This window comes from Hetaerina americana, unplaced genomic scaffold, assembly GCF_022747635.1.
Source record: "Hetaerina americana unplaced genomic scaffold, ioHetAmer1.1.p SCAF_34, whole genome shotgun sequence".
Taxonomy (NCBI): Eukaryota; Metazoa; Arthropoda; class Insecta; order Odonata; family Calopterygidae; genus Hetaerina; species Hetaerina americana.
This window is the reverse complement of record NW_027286919.1, coordinates 2,492,457-2,505,273: the sequence shown is the minus strand read 5'-3', so window position 1 is coordinate 2,505,273 and position 12,817 is coordinate 2,492,457. Positions and strand designations below refer to the sequence as shown.

The 12,817-nt window shown below is 42.5% G+C and overlaps 1 protein-coding gene across 1 annotated transcript in view; it reads right to left on the bottom strand.

Annotated features, from left to right (window-relative positions):
• The window catches only part of sdt (MAGUK p55 family member stardust), a 401,178-nt gene that overhangs the window by 296,080 nt on the left and 92,281 nt on the right, over positions 1–12,817 (bottom strand). The window contains exon 3 of the mRNA XM_071589207.1: positions 1,096–1,153. Within this exon, the coding sequence (XP_071445308.1) occupies positions 1,096–1,153 (58 nt within the window). The remainder of the gene's footprint in view (positions 1–1,095; positions 1,154–12,817) is intronic.

Sequence of the window (12,817 nt, the reverse complement as noted above, 5' to 3'; positions counted from 1 at the left end):
AAGTGTCTAGCTCGTCATTAGCCATGGCACGGCGTCCAAAAGTCCAACCGGTAACCACACTGGGGCGCGTGCCACGGATGTCGCTTCTAGGAGGGTGTCCACTTAAATGTTTCAGGGGCTGGTACACAGAACAAAAAACCCAGATACCGGTGCCTCGCTCGCTGTGCGTACCCAGTACAGTAACTCTAGGTGCTGGTACCTCGGGAAAGACTATCATCGGTATTTCCCGGAACCCAATTCTTCCGATGGCGTCGTGACGCTGCTGCCTTATTGTAAATAACTTTTCACAAACCTAGTTGCTCCAGATCGAATGCAACGTAGAGCAGCTAGGTTTGTGAGAAGTGGTAAATGAACAAGGTAGAAGTGCCATCACGGCACTATTGGAAGAATTAGGTTGGGAGCCACTAGTTGACTGTAGGCTTAAATACAGGTTAAATTTATTGCGTAAATATGAGGCAGGTTACTCATCTAAGGATGTAAAAGACATATCACAGGTCCCCACTCACTATTGTAAATCAGGTCACAAACGTAAAATCAGGGAGATTTATTGTAGAAAGAATAGATTTAAAATGTCATTTTTCCTCGTACCGTTGGAGATCAAAATGGAAGTGTGACAGCAGGAGATAATCAGATTTGGTAGTTTATCTATTTTGTTCAAATCCTGCATGAAATGATTATTTATTTAAAAGGCCCAACTGTTCAATATTTCTATGGCATGCTTTGAATATACGTTCCCTGTTATTGAATATTGCTGCATGTCAGTACTTTGTTTCGTGTGATTAACATTTTTCATGAGCATGACCAAACTAATATTTGGGTAGAGGTGTGATGATTGGGATTGTGCATGCATGGCTGGTGACCTAACACCCCCCGCCACACGCCCTTGCGGGGTCGTGTAGATATACATAGATGTAGATAGTCGAAATCCCCGCATTCTTCGATTCGGCCACACTCCGTTGGAGGCGCTGGTGGTCGACGCTCTGCCACGGCAGCAGTCCCGCTGGCCTATTTCCCGAATGGGACAAATGAGCAGCGTTCCGCGCGAAGGAAGAAAGAGGGGAGGGGGTGGGGTTGGGGGGGTTAAAGTGCACTCACCGAGGCGGTTGCCACTCCTCCTCTTCACGCGAAGGCATATTGTCCTCGACCGGATGCACTGGAAGGAGAAAAAACCGGATTAGTGCCTCATTGGTGGAGGAGGGTGGACAAGTCACGCTTCGGATTCCTGTTCCAGCATCTATCGAACCAAACCATGGTCGCACTCGGACCGGTTGCTTCATCTTCGGGCGACGCCAAAGAATGCAGGGACAGATAGCAGGATAGAGCGTTAAATTGAGGGCCGAGATGTGAGGGAAAATATTAGGGAGGAAGGAAAGGGTCACAGGGATGCTGGAGAAATTACATGAAATGGACCCCCAAGGAACGGAAGAGAAAACTCAAAAATGAACAGAGAAGCATGTGGATCTTTTCCCGTACGATTAAAACACCTTAGCAACGGTTAGGCGAATTTCACAATAGACCATTCAAATTGTATCCTATATATAAGTTAGTTATCATTTAGGAGTACATTTATATGGTAATATCATTTAGGTAATGTCATTAAATATTAATATGTATAATAATAACATATTACATTATGTAATTATTTATTATTAATAGGTAATCCACCGGTTAAGATAGGTTTTTGGATGGACATAATTACTAATTAAATAATTTGTGACCCCTAGCAAAACACAACATCCTACTCTACATCAGGTCCCTCTTCAGCTCTGAGTACTTCCTTCCTCCCTTCATCCTTTCCTGTCCATCCCCTATGGCGCAAATGACCTTAGCTGTCGGTCGCCTCCCCTCAATACTACTACTGCTATCCTGTTCCTTCCCTTTCCTCTTTTGCCCAACATTCTCCCCTCTATCACAGTCTTCAACATCCCATTGCCGGTCAACACCCCCTTCATCCACTTTTCCTGCCTCCATAGGATTTCTCCCAACAAAACCCTCTCTCCGCCCACCATACCAAGTACTTCCTCATTTGTTTTCTTCTCGGTCCATTTCACCTTCTCCATTCTTCTCCACACCCACATTTCAAAAACCTCAAGTCTACGTCTATCCTTCTGCTTCAATGACCACGTTTCCGCGCCGTACATAGCTACGCTCCATATCATAGTTTTTACGAGTCTTTTCTTAACATCCTTACTCAACGTCCCTGTCATCAACTCCCTCCTCCTTACGAAAGCCTCTTTGCCTAGCGCAATTCCTCTCCTTACGTCCATACTACTTTGGCCGTGTGGGTCCAAAACACTTCCGAGATACGTTAACTGTTCTCCCTGCTCTAGTTTTTGCGCGTCCTATTTTAATGTTTAGCTTAGCCTTTTTCTTTCTAGAAAATCGCATAACCTTTGTTTTATTAATATTTATTTTCATCCCATACCTGTCGCAATGAATTCCCAATTCAATAAGCTTTTTCTTGTCCAGACAAAATTACCACTATTTGGAACATGTGAGCCATACTAATGGTAAACCAGCACGGCTTCCACAAGTGTAGATCCTACGAGGAACAACGTCTTGCGCGTGTTGTACTTTTTGTACTTGTTTGGTATTTTTCGTTATGGAGAAATCAATGACTGGGTGGAATTAGGTGTTACTAGAATTTAAAAAAGCTTTCGACTAAGTATCTCATAGTCAACTACTCGCAAAGCTAGAAGCCTATAGCATAGACAAAAGTATCTTGGACTTTTTATAACTTAAGGCTGTTGGAATCGTCGCGTACCAAGGTGAGTCATGGGCGGATGAGGTCTGTCGTATAAATGGCCGTGTGTCATTTTTATTGCCTTGTTTCGTATGAAAAATGATTAATTTATTAGAAGAATGGGCACTTGTTTTGAATTAAGTCATCCTCCAGCATGCATAGAAGTTTGGGAGGCTATTTGATAGTTTATTCCCGGATATTTTTCCCTTTCTCTTCATCTACCGCATCCTCCTTTTATCCCTCACCCTTCCCACCTGGTGCCTCCAGGGGTTCCATCGTATCAACGGGATCCACTCGCTGACACGATAAGGCTTTTAGAGAAAATTTTCAGTCGACGGTCACACGGTGAACCTCTTCCATCAAGCCTTGTAAACCACGTATTTCAAGTTTGACGACTGCTTCTATGAGCAAGCGGATGAATTTGCCATGGGATCTCCACTATCGCCGGTGATAGCGAATTTCTTCATGGAATCCTTTCAAGACAAAGCATGGACCGCAGCATCCTTCAAAACAAAATGCTTTTTCCGTTATGTTGACATGTTCATTGTCTGGCCAAGTGGACGGGAAAACCTTCAGCAGTTTCTGGCGCATATGAACAACCAGCACGAAAACATCAAGTTCACTGTGGGGACCGAAAAGGACAACAAGATACCTTTCCTAGACATACTGGTCTACCGGAAGAAGGATGGGACACTTGGACACGGTGCCTGCCGTAAGCCTACCAACACCGACCTGTACCTTAATGACCGCAGCCATCATCATCCCTCTGAAGTAGGAGCTGTTTTGTCCACCCTTCTTCACCGAGTCAGGATCTTAGTCAACCCCGAGAGCCTTCCCAAGGACACCTGAAAATGACCTTCCGCCCAAATGGTTATAGAAAAGGGGAAATCACTTTGGCCCTAAAACGGTTCTTTAGGTCCTGAGTTGCCACCCGGGAAAGAAAAGCACCCTAAACCAGAACGCGGGAGTTGGAATACCCTACATGTCTATTACTTCCGGAAAAATCTCCAAGATCCTCGTGAAAGAGGGCATCGAAACCTACTTCGGGCCCTGCAGTAAAATCAAAGACCAACTGATGAAGGGCAAAGACCCATGCGGCTTTGCGACTCCGGGTTTCTACCAGATACCCTGTGAATGTGGACGGGTGTACGTGGGGGAAACTGGAGAAGTGATCGCGACCAGGATCAAAGAACATCGCAGACACAACAGACTGCCAATCGGAAAAATCCACGAAGGTCGAGCACTCCATCCAACGAGACCACGCGATACAATGGGGCAAGGTAAAAATCTTACGCCGAGAGAATAAGTTTTGCGAAATACAGGGTCACACCCAAAAGTGGTAGGACTGATTTTTTTACAAGAATTTTATTGACAATATACTTACATCGACTTAATAATCTTCAGAGTATGCTCCTTGAGCTGCTACGCACTTAGTATATCGTTGCTCCCATTCCCCGTACGCCCGCTGGAAATTTTCTTTGGGGATGCCGTTGATGACTCTCGTCGAAGCCTCTTGAACGGCCTTTATCGAGTCAAAACGTCGTCCCTTGAGCTGTCTTTTCATCAGGGGGAAGAAGAAGAAGTCCGGTGGTGCCAGATCGGGAGAATAGGGCGGGTGCGGCAACGTGGCAACGCCGTATTTGGCCAGGAGCTGTCGGTCGACACTCAGAATTTTCGGCACCATCTTGGCGCACACCTTGCGCATGGCCAAATCCTGTGAAATAATGCGTTGGACGTTGGATGCAGACAGACCCAACTGGTCTGCAATTTCTTCACGTGTTAAGCGTCGGTCTGTGTTCAGCAGTGTCCCCACTCTGTCCACATTCGTGTCGGTTCTTGCCGTCCGGAGCGACGGTCGTCTTCAACGAGCTCCCTACCCTTTTTAAACAACTTGTGCCACTCAAATACTGTGGAACGGCTTAAGGCAGTGTCCCCATAAGCCTGCTTGATCATATTGAGGGTCTCAGTTGCCGTCTTCCCGAGTTTCGCACAAAACTTCACGGAATAACGTTGCTCTAAATTCAGATTCATTTTGTTTTTTCGACGCGGACAAAAAACTTGCTTCGCTAAAAACGGGGTCCTCACTCAACGACAGCCCGCAGGCGACTGAGTTTGGTGTCGGTCTATTGCTAAGAGCCCCCTCCCCCTTACTCTGCCAGGCAGACCCCCCCTCCACCACTCCCTTTGCTCCAGAGGAAATCAGTCCTACCACTTTTGGGTGCGACCCTGTATAAACCAAGGAATCAATCGAGATGCGGCTTGAAGAAAATATTTACAATCGAGACACGGGTTATTCCCTCAGTAAAGTCCGTAATGAGGAAGATCAAGGTGACAAGGAAAAGGCGGAAATTCACCGGCCAATCAGAGGGCATGCTCATCTGTACATAAACCGGCCGTTACACAGTCTTCCTACGCTGAAAAGATAGAAAAGGTTTTCCCACAACCGCTACACTCTTCCGTAGCTTTTACTATATTGTTTTTTTTCCACCCGGAAGAGGAGTTCATCCTAAAACGGGGTTTCCGTATTGTCTTATTATGTTTCGATTATATTTTATGTACATCTCTTGTATCGCTATTACTTTACGGAAATAAAAACCTTTATAACTGAAACTGAACAGTCTTACTAAAACGGGGTCTCGGTAATGTTTTGTTTTATGTTACCTTATGTTATTATTACCTTATGTTATGGTATTCCCTTCTGTACTTCTGTCTCGTAACGGAAATGAAAACCTCGAAACTGAAACAGTCTCGACACCATCAGCCCTGAGCATGGAAAACGACTCATTGTCCAAAACTTTGGCGTCATCGATAGAGGAACTGACCCGGTGGAGGACCCGAGTAGCCATTTCCACAGCAATTCGCCGGGAAAGCACAGATCATTTTAAACAAATTAAATGGTGAAATAAGTGAACATTAGCTAATGCTTTGGTCGGTTTAAATATGGAGTACATTTGAGTAATCTAAAATCAGTAGATTGAAATTTTATCAGCGCACGTATGCGCCCTCACTTTCTTCGCGTTTAATTTAATCTAATTGGTTAATGCTTCTCTGTTAGTGTGCACGCATATAAAGTGCTCGAAAGGTGATTAACTATAGCCAAAATGTTGAGCCATTTCAATAAGTTGCGCTTTATACTTCCATTAGTAGTTCAACATGTGAACTACTTTGAATAATCGAACGCCGACGGCACAGATTGATGCGAGATCAACGCACGCGGCGTTCGTTCCTGATGGCGCTCGATTCGATTATCTTTCGAAGTCACTTCAAAATGGTAAATATTTATATGGTGTATTTTAAAATCAATTAATTATTCAAAGCAAGAGACGCTCATATGAAGAGGTTTGGATGAATTGACTCAGGCTAGCCGAATACGTATATCCATAATGCGCAAGTCGAGCATTTCATTAATTCATGAAATTGCACAAGGTTACATGAAAAAGTGTTGGGAAACGTTTCGAAAAAAATAGTTTTACACATTCATCAGTTATTGCTACAATGCCTCAAGATTCTGCAAAGTACATCCCTTGAGAGTATCGCCACACTTTTCACACCAGCGGCTTTTCCACGACTCAAAAGCTTCCTGGTAGGAGGATTCCAGAAGGCCCTTAAGGGTACGCGTGCAAGCCTCTTAGGGTCCCATGGTGGTGTCCTTTGAGGGAGGGTTCCACTCTGGGGAATAGAAAATAGTCTGCCGGGGTCGGATTTGAGCAAATTTCAATTCGATTTGAACCCACAAGCAAACGGAAAAGGAATACGAGCATTTCCGAACCCTTATTGCTGCCAAAAAACCTTCTGCATCAACTCCTCTTCAAGATAAACCACGGGCTCTCTGGATGAGAGGGTATGCGAATGTCCACGCTCTTTTGAGAGGAGGAAACACTACCAAGGCTTGCTTGCAATACTGCCCGTTTCTACCCTCGCGTCGGATTTGGGGGCTGGGGGCGGGGAAGGTGAAGGGGGAGGGGTGGCTCAGAATCCGTTCCTCCCCGATCTGTCTCCGGGAAATGGACATTAAAATTCCAGGGATCATTATCCGAGAGAGGAAGTTTAATGACATCAGCTACTGGGGCGCCTCTTAAGAATGTCGGCACAACTACCTTCCCCCCTAAACTTCACCCCCCCCCCCTCTTCCCCCTCCCCTCCACTACCTCCCTCCCGCGCACCTGCGCTCCTAGGCGAATGAATTGGTTGGCGCCACTCACCGTTCGCGCCACCTTGAACTCTTTAAAACCGAGTAAATATTTTCGGGGCTGGTTAAAACTTTGCCGCGGCGTTAGGCGCCGATGGAAGGGCGGAGTAACGGTCGAATGGGGTCGGCCCGATGCTCGCGGCAAGAGGAGGAGTGGATTAATTGGACGCGTTATGAGATTCGCTTCATTAAAGGGTGCGTGGTCCCTGGGGGTAATGGATGCGGGTCGTGAATGAAATACGAGATGGTGTACTCTCACGTGACATTTGCAGGATGGGAGGAAGGGTTTTGGAAGGGTCCTTCTGCCGTCTTAATTACGTAACTCTCCAATTAAGGATCGGATTCGATTGAAAAATTCATAATAGCCAGGTAATCTTCTGGATTAAAATTAGTAAAAAATGGGATACTTTAAAGTTAGAATTTCGTGAGAAACAGCTCTTTGGAATAAAGATCCGTGGAAGAGGATGAATGTGGAGTCCTCGGTGCCCCATTGAATCTTTCCACTAACTACAAGAATGAATGAATATTGCTTATACAGCGCTAATTTTTTTCATTGGTCGTAAACTCTATTTCTAACATTTTAATAATTTCTGGTTTCAATTTAATGCCGTCGCTTATGTAATATTATGTTTTAAAGTGATTGCATTGTCCTTTTTGGAGCGATCGAAAAAAAATCATGCTCGACAACCGAAGTGTGTTTTACATTAAATAAATGTCGCGCAGAGAGATTTAAGAATAACTTAGACCATTTTCGTAAAGTACCTGAATGTGACTCGAATTTTATTTATTTTGCCACGAAGGGTTGTGGATGAATCAAATCACGGAGCTGAGTCAATGGGAAGAAAAGAGCGGAATCCAATAAACAGTTATGGAAAACGTTTAGTACCAATTGCGATATCGTCGTAATGAAACTTACATGTTACCGCTCTACCATTAAGTGTGGTTCATCGACAACTTCACGAGTCGCCGCTGGGGAGTATGGCTGTGTAAATAGATCGATTTTAAACTTTGCGGTTTATTATATTAACGCTTGTTAACGACAAATTATTTAATGGTATGAATAGTGTAAAACCATGCCGAGTACAATCCACTGCATGAAATACTCTCCACCTTTAACAGGAAATTATTTCAAAGATTTTGATAGTGTATCCTAGATTCGCGCTCCGTGTGCCATTTGTCTGAATTTATGGCAAAAGGAATTTTAATTGGGTAATAAATTACTATCTAGGGTCATTAATTGATGAAATTTTTCTCAAACCATTTGTTTCTCCCTTATCCATGAAATCTTTTCTATCACGTTAATTTCTTCCCCATGAGGCCTCATCCGAAGTGAAATGTTAGTCGGTTTTTGAATCCGTGGGGAAGTGGTACTTAATATAACCCCAGTATTGCGAATTATACTGCAAGGGATAAGTCTGCTTTCTTTGATTGTGCTCAGATATCTTTGTTTCGATTTTTTATAGTCGACTGCGGGGGGATTGGGATTTCATCCCCCGACTCGACCGAATTCGAAACTTTCCAGCCAGGAAAACACAGGCTAGCCGATCACGTGTTACACCCAGGGACCCACGTGACGAGCATATGGGGCTGACAGTAACGGCATCAGTATTTTAGCATTCATTGTTTCTATTTCAAATTCCCGGCAGTCAATTTCGAGGATGAGCTCATGTCAACAGGGAAGAAGAAATATATCTTTCGATAATGACAATACCCAATATTTAATGATTTTTTGATACCAACAGCAATAAGGCATCAATTATTAGCTATTATTATGTAATTCTTGAATTGAATGTAAAAAATTATGATCCGTTTATTTAAATATTTATTAAAACATCTACAACAAAAAAATTACATCTTGTAAATGAATCAATCCTACAAAAGCATCAATTTAGCGTTGCCACTCCGCAAGGTTTTTCTTTATCAACGTTATCTTTTTCTGAACGTCTGATGAAACGACCGAAATCATGAAGAGTCAGATCCAAAATACTCCGTCAACATTGATTAAATCATTTATTTGAAATTATCATCCATCTTAGATAATTCAACACCATGATTCGTGACCGTTCCGATAGTTAGTGGTCAATCAGGAATATCGTGGGTGGAAGGATATCCCAAACCATATTTCATTGAAGCAAATCATTTGCTGCGATGGGCAGAGTTTTTCCAAATTCAGCGTGAATCAGTCAATTTTCATCTACCCCTTAAATATAGATATGCACGAACTTTAGTGTTAGCCACCTTTGCTCGTGTTAATTTTATCACAAAAATATAGAAAATCCTCTAAAAAACTAGTTTTGTGATAAAATGTGTTGTAAGATATTATCTATTATTCAGGTGGCTCATTTTACATCCTAATTCATCATTTAATTTCATTCTGGATAAAAAAAATTCTTCCAGTAGCGGTTACAGTGCCGGTAGAAGTCGAGTCAACTAAGAAACCGAAGTGACTTCAGAAATATTAAAAACATTGAATTTACAAGTCGGAACAAAATTAAGCATCGGAAAGATATTGGGTGTGTTTGTAGGTGCATGTGTAAGTTAGTAATTTGAGTGTTTGCATGTGTGTGGGGCCTAAGTGTTCTTGCATGAATGTACGGCATGTTTTGTTTGTAGACTGTATAAATTTAAGACTTTTGCATGCGGTTTTTTTTCTTTCTTAAATACGGGTGGTGTCCTAACACCCCCCGCCACACGCCCTTGCGGCGGCTTGCGGGATATTCAGTCGATGTAGATGTGGAGGGATGAAAAATCATAATGAACTTCGTACAAACTGTCATATAAAATACATATTTACAAATAAAGTAAAGAAATAGATTAATTTATAAAAATTTTTATGAAAAATGGTTGCTTGATTCTCGCGCACAGTCTCGCTCTGTGATAAATCATTCAATCAAAAAATCCTCTCCAATCTCCAAGCCAAATCCAAAAGTCAAGGAGACTTTGCCGTGTTTCTATGCCTGGAGGGTTTTGTTCACTGGGTTTCCTTTCTGACTATCCCTGTATTTTCAGACCTAAATTCATGCTTTTCCAGTCCTTCTTTTCTTTAAAATCATGCCACCCAAAGGGCAGTGCTCCAAATTATTACATAAATCTTGTCGAATAACATCCATGTATATTAGATATTTTTAAAGCATGTCAAAGTAAAGTTTTTATGCCACCACAATCAAGATGTTGATTTGACCAAATATATTGAGAATATTTTGGTCTCACGCGTTGAATAAATAACGAGTGTCAGAAGAAACAAATTTCCTTTCTTAAAAAATAACCGATTCAGCCTACCATCACTGAGCATCGGAGACTCCCTGAAACATATCTGGTCGAAAAAGAGATAGATTACTACTAACAACTATTTTATCAGGGACTCTCCACATAGCACTTGACCTTTTCTAGTACCATGGTCAACTCTCTGACTTTTCCGTTATTTGACTGGTTGTGACTGTACTTAAAGCGTCCTGGGGTCAATTAAAATTAGAAGAAATCAGCCTAATGGTATCACCTACAGTCTTACCTGAAGGTCTCAGAGGAATCTTAAAGTTTAAACTTTCTGAAATGTGAGTGCCCTTTTACGTGTTATCTTATATTGTTCTCTTGGGTACTTCGACATCATATATATAAACCATAAACACAGTAGCATCAACCCGAAGGTCGGTTTGTTAGGTGAAGGTAGAGTTCACCGAGCACTAAGCCCGACGGCGTGTGAAATTCACACATCAGGGTAGGGGGGCCAGTTCCTTTCCCTGTGCCGGCTATGGTTCTCCATGAAGATCTGAAGATAGCTTGGGTGGAGTTGCAGGTGCTCAGAGCATTGCCCGAGAATCGAACCCGGGACCCTCCGATCAGTAGTCCAACGCTCTACCCTCTGGACTACATCTCATATATATATATATATATATATATATATATATATATATATATATATATATATATATATATATATATATATATATATATATATATATATATATATATATAAATCTTCGAAATGGAACGCTCTTCGGCGACGGACAAATATATAAAAACACATATGTAGATTTTTCAACCATAGGTACACAAATAAAGGACACAATATGTTGTTTCGACGGCTCGGCCGTCGTCTTCTGAATGGCGTTCTCGGGGAAGAGCGGAGAGGACATGTGCGGTGGAGAGGTGAGGGAAGGAGAGGTAAGGGGGGACCATGGGAAATGAACAAGGGGGTGGGAGGGGATATGTAGGCAGCCATATAATGCATTCAGTGGGCTTGGTTCATCCCGGGCGGTTTAAATGACTGGGTCACCCAGATATGCGCCATCTCGCGGGTTTTCACCTGTATTATAATATATGCGCGACCACACTTTCCCTCCGCACGAATAATCACCGATATTCCACCAAATCTCCCACCCTCCTTGATTATCCCATCTCTACTCGCACTGCTTCCCACAGTCAATATTTTGATGACTGCTTCTCCGTTTCGGTGATTGAAACCCTTCCCAAATCTGTTAGTATAATAGAGGTGAGAACCCGCGAGATGGCGCATATCTAGGTGACTCAGATATGAGCCATCTCATCATATCTCTACTAGTAATATTCTATCCGTTACCTGTTCTATGTTGACTATGCTTCTCCCTACCTCTTCATTTAATACTATGGCAACCCCTCGTTGGCTCTCGCCCCCGCCGCTGTTTATTATTCTATAATTATCTCTCCAGTAATCTCCGCTATCCTTCCATCTCACCTCACTTAGACTTAAAATATCTATTTTTCCCATTTCCATCTCTCGCTTAACATTCTCCAATTTCCCTGTCCTCATCATTGTCCTAACATTCCACGTTCCTGTTCTAACTAATTTGCTCTTCTTCTCCCGCGTCTTCTGTCCTGCTGCTGCCGGTTTTCCCTTGCAAGGGTTTCGTGGGATGACGACCGCGGAAGCCTTGCCTCCCCCGCTGCCGGGCACGACACACGGCCGTTTGGGCCGGGCTCCGTAGTTGCCAGGACTCAAAACCTCTGTAGTGACCATCATATTTATCTTTGGAATGGTAATTGAGGTGGTGTACAATGTTTGATATATATATATATATATATATATATATATATATATATATATATATATATATATATATGTATATATATGTATATATATAAATACATATATATATATATATATGTATATATATATGTATATATATATATGTATATATATATAAATACATATATATATATATACACACACTCTCCCTTTGAATAAGGGCTTGAAGTCCCAATGACCCGTTGAGCTTTCCTAATGGGAGCAACGATAGTTCCTACTCGTAGGGTCACCTTTGCCAGAGAGGTCGAAGGTTAGGAGCCAGAAGTGATAGTCACTCTAGGGAAATGAGTTCTTATAAAACTGGACTGGACCGTGTGTCGAACCCGGCAGCTGGAGAGGTAAGGCTTCCACGATCGTCATCTCACATATGTAAATAAAAATTGACAGCAGCAGAAGAGAAGACACAAGTAGAAAACCGAATTAGTTATAAGAGAAACTCTGAATTCAAGGAAATTGTTGGGGGAAAGAAAATTTGAGAATGTTCAGCGAAAGATGGAAAGTGGAAAAACAGATATTTTAGGTCTATGCGAGGTGAGATGAAAGGATAGCAGGGATTACTGGAGTGATAAGTATAGAATAATATACAGCGGCGGGGACGAGAGCTAACGAGGGGTTGCCATAATATTGAATAATAAGGCTGGAAGTAGCGTAGTCAGCAAGATAATATTACTATTAGAAATAAAGGCAGAACCGACGAACTTGAGCATTGTTCCGGCATAACTACCGCAAAGCAATCATGGGGAGTAATCGTTAGGGAGTATCGATGACCAACCTTTATAAAGAGCTTAGGAGATTTTATAATGCATCGAAATTGGCTCCTTCT